This window comes from Dipodomys merriami, unplaced genomic scaffold, assembly GCF_024711535.1.
Source record: "Dipodomys merriami isolate MVZ:Mamm:240054 unplaced genomic scaffold, mDipMer1.0.p SCAF_1, whole genome shotgun sequence".
NCBI classification, from domain to species: Eukaryota; Metazoa; Chordata; class Mammalia; order Rodentia; family Heteromyidae; genus Dipodomys; species Dipodomys merriami.
The window spans coordinates 9,261,973-9,277,275 of record NW_027202270.1 but is presented as its reverse complement, the minus strand read 5'-3'; the positions used below and the strand labels follow the sequence as shown (position 1 = coordinate 9,277,275).

At 38.7% G+C, this 15,303-nt stretch overlaps 1 protein-coding gene across 7 annotated transcripts in view; it reads right to left on the bottom strand.

Moving 5' to 3' along the window:
* Positions 1–15,303, bottom strand: part of Sphkap (SPHK1 interactor, AKAP domain containing) — a 134,805-nt gene that overhangs the window by 65,064 nt on the left and 54,438 nt on the right. For all 7 annotated transcript variants that reach the window (XM_070015437.1, XM_070015450.1, XM_070015439.1 and 4 more), the window contains one exon: positions 10,406–10,513. In XM_070015437.1, coding sequence (XP_069871538.1) covers positions 10,406–10,513 — 108 coding nt within the window. The remainder of the gene's footprint in view (positions 1–10,405; positions 10,514–15,303) is intronic.

The following is a 15,303-nucleotide window of genomic DNA, read 5'->3' as shown; positions in this document are numbered from 1 at the left end:
GAAGATTTTAAGCCCAGAACACATATTGCATTTGAGATGTATGAGCGATGCTGGATTCTTGTAGACAAGCTAGGCCACAATAATAAATAAATTGACCTTGATTTAGGGCCTGCATCCTGACTGCTCTTGAATGTCTCATGGAGATTTCCTTTCCATCTTTCTTCAGGGTAAGATGGCCTTTGATGGAACAGAATGAGAAATCGCTTGACAGGAGTGGAGCTATGTTTGAAGGTCATGATTATGGTACAGTGGGGGTTAAGGTACAGCCTGAGTTGAAACACGTGACTTGGGTTAGGTCAACTTATAACCAGAGGTTAAAGTGTGAGAAAGTTTAGCCTAGGAGTTCCAAACTAAGAGTGACATACATCCAGGAGTGACTGGCAGTATCTGGGAACACTTTTGTGTATCTAACTTTGGAGGTTTGTTATTGACACATAAAATCCAGGGATGCTATTCAATATCCATCCCATAATATATAGGCCAGCAAGGAGCCATCTGACCCAATAATTTGATTATGCTAAAGGTGAAAGATTTTGTTTTATAAGACCTTACTTGTAGCTGCCTACTAACATTGCTCCAGTTACTTCTAACTTACACCGTTTTCTTAATGATTATACTGAACTAAGTGTGAAGCATAACACAACAAGGGGCAAGCTTTCCCTCCCCCCTCCCAGCCTCTTCAGATACTAATATACTAAATGTCTCCCCATAATCCAGGTACATTCTACCACATTGGAGACACTGTGGAGGAGCCCATGTGACAAGTATGCTTATGATATAAAACGAGGCTGTGTCATAACTGCAAAAACTAATATGAATGACAGAGATTCTGCTATTAGCATTTTCTCCTTTCATAATAAACCTTACAGAAAAGTTGTATCATTGTCACAAAATACGGAACGAATACTCCAGAGAGGATAAACTGAAAAAATAAAACCCACCACATCTTCATTGGTGGGTAGCTGCCTGGCTCACAAATTTAGTTCTTTTATTTTTTTAACCTTGAGAAAATAAGGTAAAAATCAAAACAAAAATTAAAAAATAACTATTCTAGGTAGGACTGTGTGGGAAAGACAGGCTAATCCAAACCAATAATTTTTCTTCAGAGAAACACAAAATTATGTAGTCTGTACCCTTCAAGTTTAAAGGTATTTTAATAAGGATAATTATTTACTGTTATTGGTTTTTCTTTATTTTTGACTGATTGGTTTTTCTTCTCTGAGAAAAAAATGCCCTAATAAGAGGAAGGGTCAAAAGCTGAAAACTTGAAACTATTCTGAACTATTTTAATAATGTAGTCCCCTGTCAAGATGAATTACAAAATAGTTAAGAAATGGTATAAATATTCAGGTTTTAAAAGCATATTGAGAGCAATTCAGTGAACCACATTTCTTAGTGAGAAAAATGTCAAGTTTTGTAAAACACTGCATTATGCATCTGACACTCAAGCTTACAGGCCAAAATAATAATTTATGGGATACTGTGACTTGCAGGTCATTAGCCAGGCTGTTAGAGTCGTCAGAACACTGCACAAGCACTGTCTCTATCTACACACCCTTCTGACTGGGTTTCTGTGGACACTCAGAAATACTTCTGTTTTCCAGGGTCACCCTGAAGTCACTCAGATCTCTGTGTCTAGCCCTGATCTTGCCAGCAACTTCTTCTTGGTTGGGTGATCAGTATACCTTTAGCCCCATCCCCACTCTATTTGTTGCTCCTATTTTCTGCAGCACAGTAAAGACACTACCATGCACCAAAAAGCTCAAGTGAGAATCAGTGGAATTATTACTGACTTCTCTCTTTGTGATCCTATGATGTGATCCTATATATGGCCTCTGTTCATTTAGTTCTCAAGTGATTTTTGAAATATATATTTTATTGTGCATGTTTATGATGTTTAGCATACTATAAGATATGTGTGTGAATGGCTAGTATAATGTAACAAATTAGCATATTTCTTATCTCATAGTTATACATTCTCTTGCCACAAGACTCTTTCTAGTCTATTCATTTAACTAAAGTTCTGAATACAACACACAATTAACTGCATTTTTGTAAAGTACATTAAGCTGTGTGTATGTGTGTATGTGTATATGTGAAAGTGAGAGAGAGAGAGCAAGAAGAGGAGAGGATGAGAGAGCGAGCTAGTCCTGGGGCTTGCTCTCAGGGCCTGGGTACTGTGGCTGAGCTTTGGTGTTCAAGGCTACTCTTTACTACTTGAGCTCTATTTCTGTCTTTTTTGCTAGCTTGGACATCCCGGCCCAGACTGGCTTTGAACCTTGATTCTCAGATCTCAGCCTCCTGAGTCGCTAGGACTACAGGTGTGTGTCACCAGCACCTGGCTAAATAAAGAATTTAATTAGTTCAACTGTACCTATTTTACAACTGATGCTTTATATATATAAAACACGTTGTAGCCGGGCGCTGGTGGCTCACGCCTGTAATCCTAGCTACTCAGGAGGCTGAGATCTGAGGATCACGGTTCAAAGCCAGCCCGGGCAGGAGAGACCGTGAGACTCCTATCTCCAACAAACCACCAGAAAACCGGAAGTGGCGCTGTAGCTCAAGTGGTAGAGCGCTCGCCTTGAGCTGAAGAGCTGAGGGACAGCGCCCAGGCCCAGAGTTCAAGCCCCACGACCGACAAAAAAACAAAAAACAAAAAAAAAAAAAACCACGTTGTGACCGTTATTTTCAAGGGTGTAGATTTTCATTGGAAATGTGCTTTCAAAGGCACACTTAGAAAGCATCAGTCTTTATGGTTGCGTTTCACAATAAATAATTTTTCTACCTCAATGGTTCTGAGATGTGTAGTGAAAATGACTTGTGACTGGAGTCTCGGGGTTTCCCCTGGTACTCCTGGACTCTGAGGATGCGCAGGGGCTGCACAGGATGAGGGAAGGCTGCACCCACGCCTTAGAGGTGTCCTGCTCTACTTCTCCAAGAGCTCTCTTGCTTTATTTGTTTTCAAGCTGGTTTGTGAAGCAAGCCTTCCCAGTAGATCCCTCCCGGACTCATCAAAGGGCATTAGATATTACTAGAAATATGTCCAAATGAAAGAAATCAATGTTACCTGAGCTTCCCAGTTAGAGAGCAGTAGTATGTGAAGTTGGAAGAATGGGGGGTAGGGTGGGGAGCAGAGAACCCCCTCATAGCCTCCCCTTCTCAGAAGACTTCTTGCTCATATGACCCTAGGTGGCTGCTTAAATTGCTCCCTAAAATGAGTGGGTCAACTGAAACATATGGATTTTTGTTTGTTCTGCTATTTGGCACCAGCAGAAACATAATTGTGCATGTGCACATTAATTAAAGTATATATATATATATATATATATATATATATATATATATATATATATGGGTACAGACTTTATACACATACACATATTTGTGCTCACATAATTACACACACACACACACACACACACACACACACACACACACACACACACACACAAACACTGCAGATCTGAGTCCAGTACTGTTTTTAATATTTAAGCTCTACAGTGAGGTAGGCAGAAATAAAGGGATATCGTTTCTGCAACTCACTCACCAACATTTCAGGAAAAATGTTGTATGTGTATATTCACACTCTAGCACATACAGGAGAAAAGTGCAAATATGGTAATATATAAATATGTGGGGAAATAGGGGTTTCTTGCGACCTTTCTAACAATTTTTTCCTGTCTAAAATTAATAAAATAAAAAAGTTTCTGACTTTTAAAAGAAATGAAATGTGTTTTAAAATGTGGCAAGTACATCTGGAAAAATTATTTAAATGTCCCTTCACAGCTTGGTAGCTATATATTTTCCTTTTTAAAGTTATTTTTTCTTTATTTGGGGGAAGAACAGGGCCTCATCAGTCCTGACCAGCCTCAAATGCACAATCTTTAGTGCTGAAATTATAGGTGTGTGCCCCTACACATACCTATAGTTATGTATTTCCTTGAGCCACTGAGGCTGAAGCTTTCATAGAAAAGCTCATCAAGTAAGACAGTTGTCCTTTCTTTAAGACAACATGAACTCCAAGAATTGGAAATAAGAGGTCCTTATGATGCCCTGTATGCAGTTATTTCTCTTTTTTTCGGCTTTAGTTTTCTGTACCCTTTGCCTTGTATATAAATTTATCCAATCCGTGGAAAGGAAAGGGAATCTCAGAAACAGCAGGACAAAGGATGAACTCGTGCAACTTTGATACTCACTTGACACTATGCTGGAAATGAACTATACAACCTGGGGCAGAGGAGAGTAGAGAGGAGTAAGCGGGAGAAAATGAAGGCTGGGGTAACAGTGTTTAAAAAGAAATGTACTCATTTCTTGCTTGTGTAACTGTAACCCCCTTGTTCATCACCTTTACAATAAATAAATAAATATACATATAAAGAAATAAATAGTAAACAGAAATAAATACACTGAGAGAATTCAAAATAAAAAAAATGGTCATCTGGCATTTTTACCCCTTTTTTCTGCTGGGTTACATTATATTGTGTGACCTGGAGGACAGCTATCAGATACCTGAGTTTGGCAACATCATGTGCAGAATGCTGAAGTCTGGCTCTAATGCTCGATCTACTTATTTCTATAATTAAGGCAAATATGCCACTTATAGACACTGAGCTTCTTCAATACAGAGCATACTACAAAGTATAAAATTTAGGAAGTGATAATTGCATGTCTTTTAAAGATCAGCAGGAAAACGATGAACAGTAACTATGAATAGACAAAATGAGAACGGTCAAGGTAAAATTAATGAAGCATTCAACCAAAAGATGATTCCTAAAAAAAAAAAAGCAAAACCTGAATTCTGGTGATTAGCAAAAGTTGACAGAGGGTTAAAAATGACTAATTTAGTTTTATTTGTAAATGGGTCCACAATAATGAAAACTCCATTAAGGACCTCTACTGAGATAATGCCTGGCTGTTAGGCTTGGGAGACAGGCTGCCGATTCCATTCTCTTTTTTCTTTCCCTTCTTTTAAATAATCAGGTTATAAAACCAGAACAAAGCAAAGTAACCAATGGGACAAATAAAAAATATCACCTTGGAGGATAGTGTGTGTTTTCACAATGATAAAATGGAAATAAAACTGTATACTTCTTAAATTGTATAGTTTTGTAGGAGTTTTCTATTAAGAAATAGAGCAGGATCTCCTGGGTTGATGAACAGAAGACAAAATAATAAAAATGCAGGATAGCATTACCCTGGGTTCCTTATTTTCTATTGTAATTACTTATAAATAAATTTAGGTTTGGGATGATTTCATGAAATTATTTTTTTCCTGTCCGTCGTGGGCATTGAACTCTGGGCCTGGGTGCTATCCCTCAGCTGCTCATGATGATCCAGGACCTTGTCATCTACCTTGCAGCAACGAATCCTTCTGGTCATGCTGCAGTGGGAAAATGTGGGGAACTGCTCCAGCTCCTTTTTTCCTGGCCTTGGTTCCTGAGGCATGGGACAGCCCCTCCACTGTCTATACCACACCCTTCTCCTGGAGAAAGAGCCACGCCTGGACAGCCTCTGGAGGTCAACTGCTCATTGCCTCCTCGGTCCTCGCTTCTTTGAGGACTCCCTCAACCCTGGACCAGAAATGCCATGTAAACACACATCAGTAAGAGGGCCAGCTCTGGTCAGGACTCTGTCCTGGCCCCAAATAGACATTACTCTATCTAGCCCCTGCCCATACTTCCCTCAGGGAACCTTGATTGGACTCCAGCCCCAGACAGAGGTCATTCTGTATGAACTCCCCACCTCTCTCCATTCCAGGTTAAGGTTCCTCTTGCCTGTCTTCCCTATCTTCAGAGTTGGGAGCGGGGAGTCATGTGCAGACCTGGGCAATGTAGTTGGTGTGCTCACCTAGGAAGGCTCCAGGCCCAGCAGGCAGGTGCACTGGGCTGTGTCTGAGCAACTCCGTCTCTGTACCACCAGCGGAAGGGCTCACAGGCATGGCTGACGTCCAGGGTTGGTGCTCTACCGCTTGAGCCACAGCACCACTTCTGGTTTTCTGGTGGTTAATTGGAGATAAGAGTCTCACAGACTCTCCTGCCTGGGGTGGCTTTGAACCATGATCCTCAGATCTCAGCCTCCTAAGTAGCTAGGATAAAAGGCATGAGCTTCATGAAATGATTTTAAAAATTCACCTTCAATTAAGATATAATTCTGAAGTATAGTCTTTTAATTGTTCTTTAGATGGTACGCATTTTCTTTTTCGTGATGAATACAGAAAGGGTTTGGAAAGGAATTGAGTACATTTCCCCAGTGGTCTGGCTGCTTGTGTGCGGTATCTTTTGTTCAAGAGCTCTTGGTCTTGGTTTATCATCTCCATAGTCTACCTTCATTTCTCCTGTAGATAATAGGTTCTCTTCAGGAATTTATAACTCTGGAATCTTAAGACCCTTCTTCTTACTTTAAAAATCTTCTCCGAGCCATAAAGAGAAAGGATTTAGCTAGGGATCCTTCATCTATCGCAGGAGTTACATTCCAGAGACCCCCTGTGACAGGTGAAAATCCACAAAGCAGCAGCATTATATTTATTTTATTATTTAATATATATTTTAAGACTTTATAAACCCTTCCCACTCCCCTATAAACCTTTCCCACTCTCTTAATAATCTTTCCCACACTGATAGAAACTTCATATGCTCTTAAATGCATCTATACTGTTAAACCTACGTAATTTTAACAGCATATAAAAGTCTATATGGGAACTCACCAGTGAAGTATACTACAACTTGAATGGTGAAGATCATGAATCATGTAGCTGTGCAATGCTGATGACAATGAAGGTAATGACAATGAGATGAATGTACTGCACAGCCACAAGTAATATTATGGCACTTCTTCAGCCTTCCATCAGATGGTGCAGTATCATTGCCCTGGGAAGTAACTTCGGTTTCCATTGAAGGTGTAGGCATAATTGATCCCATCATTTGAGTGATGAATGTGGTTCTGGGGAGTTACCAGCACTGCTTTTTCTTTTGTTTTTGTTTAAATAAATCGGCATGCCAGTCTGGATTGTATTTACGAAGTGCTAGGAACAAAGCATCCTTCAGCCACTCTGAAGTTTTCTCACCATGCTGACCACGGTTGCAAGAGGATTGAGTGTTAGGTCAACCTCCTCCTCTTCTCCAACCTGTACTTCATTTCCTTCCTCCTCATCTTCTTCACTTGCTAAATTCATCTCATCCAGGTTAAAAACTTGAGGCTTATAACCCCCTTCCTCGATGATGGATTTGCTCATGTCATTCCTCAGCTCAGTCTTTATCTGCAGAGGCAGCTTCTCCATGCAGAGAAGTGTTCTTGGGTCCAAAGTGTCTTTGAAATTTGTTGAACAAGCCCTTGCTGGCCAGAATGGGGTTGGTCTGGTGGGAGAGGTCCTTTATGGTCCTGCTTCTGCACTGTCGTCATCACCATCATGAACATATGTGCTTCCCACAGAACTATCAGGTAGTTTCTTGGCCCTTGTCCTGATGGTGTTGGTATCCAGTGAGCTATTCTTCTTCCTGCAGTTGTTTATACACAGGGACAGCACAGACTCTATCCTCACCATGGCATAATTGCAGGAAGTGGCTCCCCTCTTGGCAGCCTTGTTAAAAGTCATCACTGCTGTAGACCTAATATTCTTCCTATCTTTTTGTGTAGTGAACAGTAGATTCATTGATCCCATAATGGTGGCCTACAGCGACAGAGCTTTTGCCTTCCTTTAACATGTTGAGAATTCCACCGTTTCTTTGATGGCAAGCATCTTCCTCTGGTTCTTGGGTTCACTGCTAGAAGTCTTAGAAGGTGCAGAATATTTGGGTGGCACCATAGGGATTGAAATAAATGCCAACTTTTATGAAAAATTTTACAAAAATACAACACCACAGAGCAACACTATGGACAGTGGTCAGATGTCGATGTGAAGTGGACAAGGAGAGATGCGGAACATAAGATCACAGTGTGGGAGAGCAAACAGACTAATGCTACAGTCACTGAGCCAACCCACACCCAGGATACAGAGGACAGTGCCGATGATATACATATTGTATTTTATCTTGATTTAATCTTCTTTTAATATGTTTTCATTAACATCTTTATATTTGCTATATTGTTTTAAACATTTTAGGCAACAATAATTAAACGCATCAATATTGTATAAATAACTGTAAACTGCAAAATCCGCGCTATAGCAAAAGCTCAGTGATAAAGTGAAACTGCAGTAAGTGAATGGTGGTATCGTGACAGATGACGGCACATGGTACTTCGTGGGAGATTAGGGAAATTTTTGCATAGAAATTTAAGAATTTTCTTCAGGTTGAGTCAAGTGTTTAATGTTTGTGTCAGTTTTGATGACTATAAGATATTGGGAATAAACAAGAGAATAAATAAGCTGATGTTTCTTTTCCCTCCAGAGAGAGTAGGAAGAACTATAATGGTACCACGGTTCATACTGATGTCACTTTTCACAAGAAAGCAGTAGAGAATTAAGAAAGTCATTCCATTTTGTGTCTGAATTTGAACCTACTGGGGTTTAGGAAAGATGGGAGAAAGATGTTTTGCACATAGGAAGAAGTCAGTGGTGATTCTTAAACTGGGTATAAAAATTAGCATTTCCAAGCCCGGTGCCGGTGTCTCACATCTGTAATCCTAGCTACTCAGGAGGCTGAGATCTGAGGATCCTGGTTCAAAGCCAGCCTGGGCAGGAAAGTCTGTGGAACTCTTATCTCCAATAAACCACCAGAAAACCAGAAGTGGTGCTGTGGCTCAAATGTAGAGTGCTCACCTTGAGCTGAACAACTGAGGGACAGTGCTCAGGCCCAGAGTTCAAGCCCCACGACCAACCAAAAATAAAAATTAAAGCAATTAGCATTTCCAATTATACACCTGAAATCCAGTCCCTCCACAGAGAAAGTTTAGACACAACCTCTTTGCCCATCACCATATCATTTATATATATATATATATATATATATATATATATATATATATATATATACATGAACAGAATGGTTACAGTTACATGAGTCAGGTAACGAGTACATTTCTCTTTGAACACTGTCACCCTTGCTCTCACTCTCTCACAGTTTTTCTTTCCCTACCCACAAGGTGTACAGTTCATCATCAACATAGTCACCATAGCATTTTTAATGTCCCAAATTTTATGTATCCCCCAAGAGAAACCTTTCTAACAAAAGAACATTCTGGATGACAGCTCAGACCAAAGTGTGATCACTGATAACTTTTCTCTCCATTTCTGTCCTTTAAAACTTATGGTAATTAGGTATCTGCATTGCAGATGCTTGCATTTTTTCCAACACAATTCAGTATTGAATTTGCAAAGAAGGTATTACTATCGAATAACTTAGTTCTGCTTGTTTTCTCCGGAGAAAATTTATATTCAACAACTAGTTTTCTGGACAAAGGATCCAAATGACTCAGAATCCCATTTGCCAATACTCAATTTGCCAATGACAATAAAAATCATTTGCCTAAAGAAAGAGATTTGTGTATGAAAGCAGAGTGGACCCATAGTGTCCTGTGCTTCAATACTCTGCTATGTAAAGTGTGGTCCATTCTCTGTCTGCCAGCTCTAGTCTGTCCGGAATATACACAAAAGCCCCCCTCTACCATGTACAGTTTCCTTTTCATTTCTTTAAACAGAAATGCTGGCATACAACTTACCACCAGGAATAGCTCAGAGCTCATGCTCTCAATTTAGTCTGGAGGAATACATTACATTTCTCTCCTCTTTGAAAACACTCTGTCAAATCTCTTTGCTCATCACCCAATAAGGATAAGGTGATTCAATCCAAATGAAGCATATGGTATTGTTGAACACATAGAAAGGATCTTTTTATAAAAATTCAGCAATACATCTTTGTATTAGGAACTATAAAATTACATTATTTATCTATAACAACATCCCTTTCCTCACAAAGGAAGGTTTTATATATAAAACACAACTCTGGTGTGTTAAACTGAATGCCCATTATAAAAAAAGCATTATCAAATAATAACTATAACTCAAAAGAATGGTAACAAAATTTTACATGACTTTTGCATTGGAAAAATATCTACTACTTAAGAGTTTTAAAATATATTGACAACACAGCTGTCGACTTCTTAAAATGTTTCATCCTACATTACAATTCTATTTCTGAATCTTTTTCTCAGTCATTTGAAAAATAAACTTTTTTGTTTTTGCTTGTTAGAGAACTGATCAGATCAATTCATTAGTTGAAATGAGCAACATAAAAATAGTAACCCTGGCTCTTTGCTATTTTGTGTAAACCAGTCACGTATTTTCAAAAGATTTCTTTTGCCAACTCTCTGTCATCATTTTTGACATCTGTGGTGTTAGTATGGATACGTAATGCACCATATACCCTTCGCTTCTTGGACAATGTCTCCGGCAGTGCTGGGTACTTACAGAAGCACAGTCCTCGGACTTCTCTTCCACAAATCCTATCTGGCAGGGAGTCCTCTGGTTTTGCAACCAGTAGTCTGTGGATTCAAGCAAGCTGGCACTGCGCAGGACCTGGGGAAGCAGGAAACCAGACCAACATTCACTTGGCAAGTCTTTCTATTTAAACAAAGCAAACCTCTTCTAAAAGAATCCCAGATGTATCTTTTTAAATTTTCCTCAGAGTATCAGGATAGCAAGAGGAATGGCTAGCAGGATAAATAGTACTTTGACAAAGTGTGAACTACTCCTCCCGAAATTGGCTTGAGATAGATGTTAACACTACTAATTCTTTCCTTAGCAAATGCAACATCTGGAAAGTTCAATGTATGGCTGGCTTAAGTGATTTACAGTCATGTGATTGTTTTTTTGGTGTGGCTACAAATGGGAGTGCATTTCATTCGTGTTTCAATTCTTTCATAAGTTACTGATGCTTTGTATCTTTTAGGTGTCATCATGGTTTTCCTTCTGCTGCAATGTAGTCACTTTGAGTTTTCAACTCTTCTAGAATAGGTAGGGAACAAGGTACAATTCTTTTAACATTTCTAAGATATCACATTATTAAAAATATGAGGGCTAATTCAGTTGCATTAAAATAACCACTGTCTATTTGCTAACACTGTGACAAGACAAAACAAAAAGTCATATACATGAATTAATAAAGTCAAACATGATTTTAACATGTATTGCTTTGGAGCTTGGATTTGAAAGCAATGATAAAAGGCACATTCCTCAAAGCCAAAATATTTCAAAGACAATCTCATCACTAACGAATGATTCAAATTTCAATGTGTCTAAACACCATCCATATTGTATATGACAATTTTCTCATCTTTATATCCTTAGATACCGAATAGCTTCCTTTAAACACATCTTGGCTTTAAAGAAACAGAAATGCTAGGTTCTGATGGCTTATGTTTGTAATCCTGGCTTCTCAAGAAGCTGAGATCTGATGATCATGGTTCCAAGCCAGACTGGGCATGAAAGTTTGTGAGACTATTTCCAATTAACTACCCAAAAGTCAGAAGTGGAGCTGTAGTTCAAGTAGTAGAGTGATATCCTTGAGCACAAAAGCTCAGCAACAGTGCCCAGGCCCTGAGTTCAAGACCCGAAGACTGATATACAAAAGAAAGAATAAAAGAAAATAAAAACAAAAACACAAATATACAAAAGTGGAATTTCAAACAAGTCTTAAATATTTTAAGAAGTATATTAGTAAGACAGAGTTTTTGTATGGTCGAGGATATAAACACCAATTGTACTCATGATTATATAAATAACTAAAATGAAATTAAATAGTTTCCCATCAATTTTGTTGATATTTCAATTATTAATTACTTAATATTTATGCTACATAATGCTATGTTGGAAACCCTGAGTTCAGACACTAACATATTACCTGATTTAAACATCAAAGGTTGTGGTAGAATTTAATGGTTTCTATAAGTAAAAGGCGTATACCAGATTCTAGCTCCTACTAAGTGCTGAGCTGTGATTAGAAATTATTAATACCTTTGTCTAGGTGCAGTAATTTGTCAGGTGCATGCAGAATTAGCATCTGAGAACAGTTTTCAGACCTAAGAGCTCCCATACCATCACGGGTGCATTGCCTGCCATGGGATTTTAGTTCCTCACTTCTGGGTTCTGCCAAGTTCCCATCTATTCAGCCCTGCAGCCCATCCTGGTCTATGTGGTCTCAGTCCACTGTTCACTCTCTGTGTGATGAAGTTACCTCCCTGCTCCTGGCCACAGTTTGCCCTCCCTCAACCGTCAAACCAAACTAGCTGAGCTGAGGGGTGCTTGTGCATCAAGCACCACATAATTCTCCTCCTTCCTCCCCTTTCCTGCATCCTGCCTCTCCTTTTCCCATATATATTAAAAAGCCAAATAAGAAAAGAGAATGAAACCCAGCTTCAATAAACCACTTAGCCCCACAAGTTGAACAATTATAACCTGTTGAAAGCTTTTGGTTTAATGGTCTGCACAAAGGGTTAGAAGAGAGGTACTTGAAGGGGGGAAAATATGTGCTTGAGAATGCAATGAATTTGGAAACTTTATGAATCTAATTTCCCTGCTGAGAGAGAAAAAGAGAGGAGCTCACCAGGTTCTCCACGGCTCATTAATTTATCTGCTATTTTTAGTTCCCAGGATTGCTTATTTCTGATGAAGAGCTAAGAACAAAAGTGCTGTGTAGTCATAAGTGTGAAATAATATTGGCACAATTACTTTTAAAATTTCATCAGTGTCCAGAATAAGGAAGAAGAGCCTCTTTTTTCAAAGACTTTACTCTGATGGAGAGAATCAAGAGGCAGGAATTTAGTGTGTTACACAGTGAGACCAAAGGAGGATATTCTTAGGAGAGGATCACAAAGGCACAGTACCTATGAGCATCTGATCATATACAATAATATTTATTGAAATGAGCTCCAGAGAATGGCAACAAGAGGTTTTTTTTTTCCTGTGTTGCAGTTTTTGTTTTCTTTTCCTTTTGTCTTGTTTGTACATCTATCCATTTTGGGGAGTTTGGTGGGGGGCACAGAAACAGTGGGACCAAAGGTGAACAGATACAGCAATGCTACTCACTAGAGTAGGAAAAACTGGGAGAAAGTGAAGAAAGGGGTGACATTGTTCAAAAAAATATACTCTTCATCTGACTTAAGTAACTATAATTCTTCTCTACATCACTTTTGTAATAACAAGAAAAAATGCAGGAAAAGAAAAAAAATAAATGTGTTTATGAGATGGAGGAGGAAGCCAGAATGAGCATTTAGTAAACTGAACACAGTCCTAAGCAATGCTAACATTTTTCAAGCAATTTAGATAGGATAAAACAGTAATTTATGATGAACCACAGATATTTGGGTTAGAGTTCAAGTTCTGTCCCTACCATCACCTATTGAGTGAATGTGGTCATCACACTTACCATTTACTTAAGTTATGGTAACTTAAATGATGACATTTAAAGACATTCCAGAAGGTTGTTTCAAGGAGGCAAAAATGCTTGATAAGAAATGTACTCATTATCTTGCCCATGTAATTGTAACCCCTCTGTATCGTATTTTCACAAGAAAAAAAAAGAAAATATCTGTTAAAGCCTAATTTCTTACAAGAGAATGTAATTTATTAAGCATGATGATGACATATTAATATCAGAAGACTGAATTTCATATAGCATCTGTTCTATGTTTAATGGTTTCTTTACTTTTCCATAATGTTTGACAATTTCTCTTTATTATTTTCAATATGCCATTTTTACTTTTCTCTTTCATCTGTTTGCTTTCTCAAGTCAACATTCAGTCAATAAGGTCTCAGTAAGATCCCTTGAGATTAGACCTTGGAAAGATTAAGATGAGTAAAAATGACAGCTGTCCTTTGGGAAACTCAGTTCTAATGGAGGGAAGTTACACATACCGGGGACTGTCAAGAAGAGGGACTGCTTTGGACAATGGATTCCAAGGGGTCTGTAGTTAGGAAAAGGTTTTGCACTTGACCAGTTATGGAAGGTGAACTTGAATTGTCGGGAAAAATTGGGTACACTGAGGAGGACACACTTCTTTTTTTTTTCCTGATCCTAGGGCTTACACTCAGGGCCTGGACATTAATTATCCTTAAGCCACTTTGTGCTCAAGGCTAGCACTCTATCACTTGAGCCACAGCACCTCTTCCTGCTTTTTCTGAGTATTTTATTGGCGATAAAAGTCTGATGTGGCTTTCCTGCCTGGCCTGGCTTCGAACCACAATCTTCAGATCTCAGCATCCCATGTAGCTAGGTATGAGCACCCAGGGAGTGCCTGGCTGTACTAATTTTTTGTGTAAGTTTCCCCTCCTGTGGTGTTTTAAACACATAGGTCTTCCCAGTTTACTCAATCTTTTCCCCTGGAGACTCCAAGAGTCTCGGGATATTAATTAGCACCCACTGGTCTGACTTACCCACTCTACCGGCAGTGTTGAACTTTCTGGGGAGCTGGCGCTTTACATTTTAAACAGTTAACTATTAACCCTTGCAAATCCCCTTGTCATCTTGGATTCTTTGTGAATAAATGCAGACTTTCTTCTCCCACACCTGAATTCACAAAGAAAACTCTATGTTGGTTCTGTTGAACTTTGACTTTGCCTTTCTAAGGAATTACCCTATTTGAGTTCTCCCTTGAACCTACCATATTTCAGCTAATATATTTGTATACACTTGCATAAACCCCAACATATTTACTTATATGTTTATAAGCTAAATCTAGCTTCCAAATATGAAGGAAAACACACAAACGTTTGTTTCTCTGCACCTTAATTCACTTAACATAATTTTTTCCAGGTCTTTTCATTTTGTTACAAATGATACAACAAAATAACAGCAGGGTAATGAGTGTTTGAAAGGACCAGGGTAGGGTCAAGGGGAGAGGGGTACATGAATGTAAAGAAGAGAGAGAGAGAATGCAGTTAAGAATTCAATGTATATCCTACACAATTAAGAAAAGGGAGAGGAAAAGGGTGGATTGAGAGGAATGGATAAGAACGTTGAAAGGGGAGACATTGATCAAGATGCATTGTATTCATAAATTGCTTCGCTGAATGGCAACTCCTTTGCACAACTGCTTAAAAATAATAACTGGAAAGAAAAGAAAAGCTAGTCTTATGTTTACAGAATTGATGGCAGAACAATTCTCCCAACTACCCTGGTTTGAACCTTCTCTGCCAGCTGGAATAGTTCTTTGCATATTTCTATTTTAACAGTAGGCTCTCCAAAATACAATTATTTTATTTCATTCACTTAATAGAAAATGTTTTAAAAATCATACTTCTCAAATGATTCTTCTTCCTATCATACCCTGGGTTCCCACTCAACCAATGAAATCCATACTGTGGCCTAC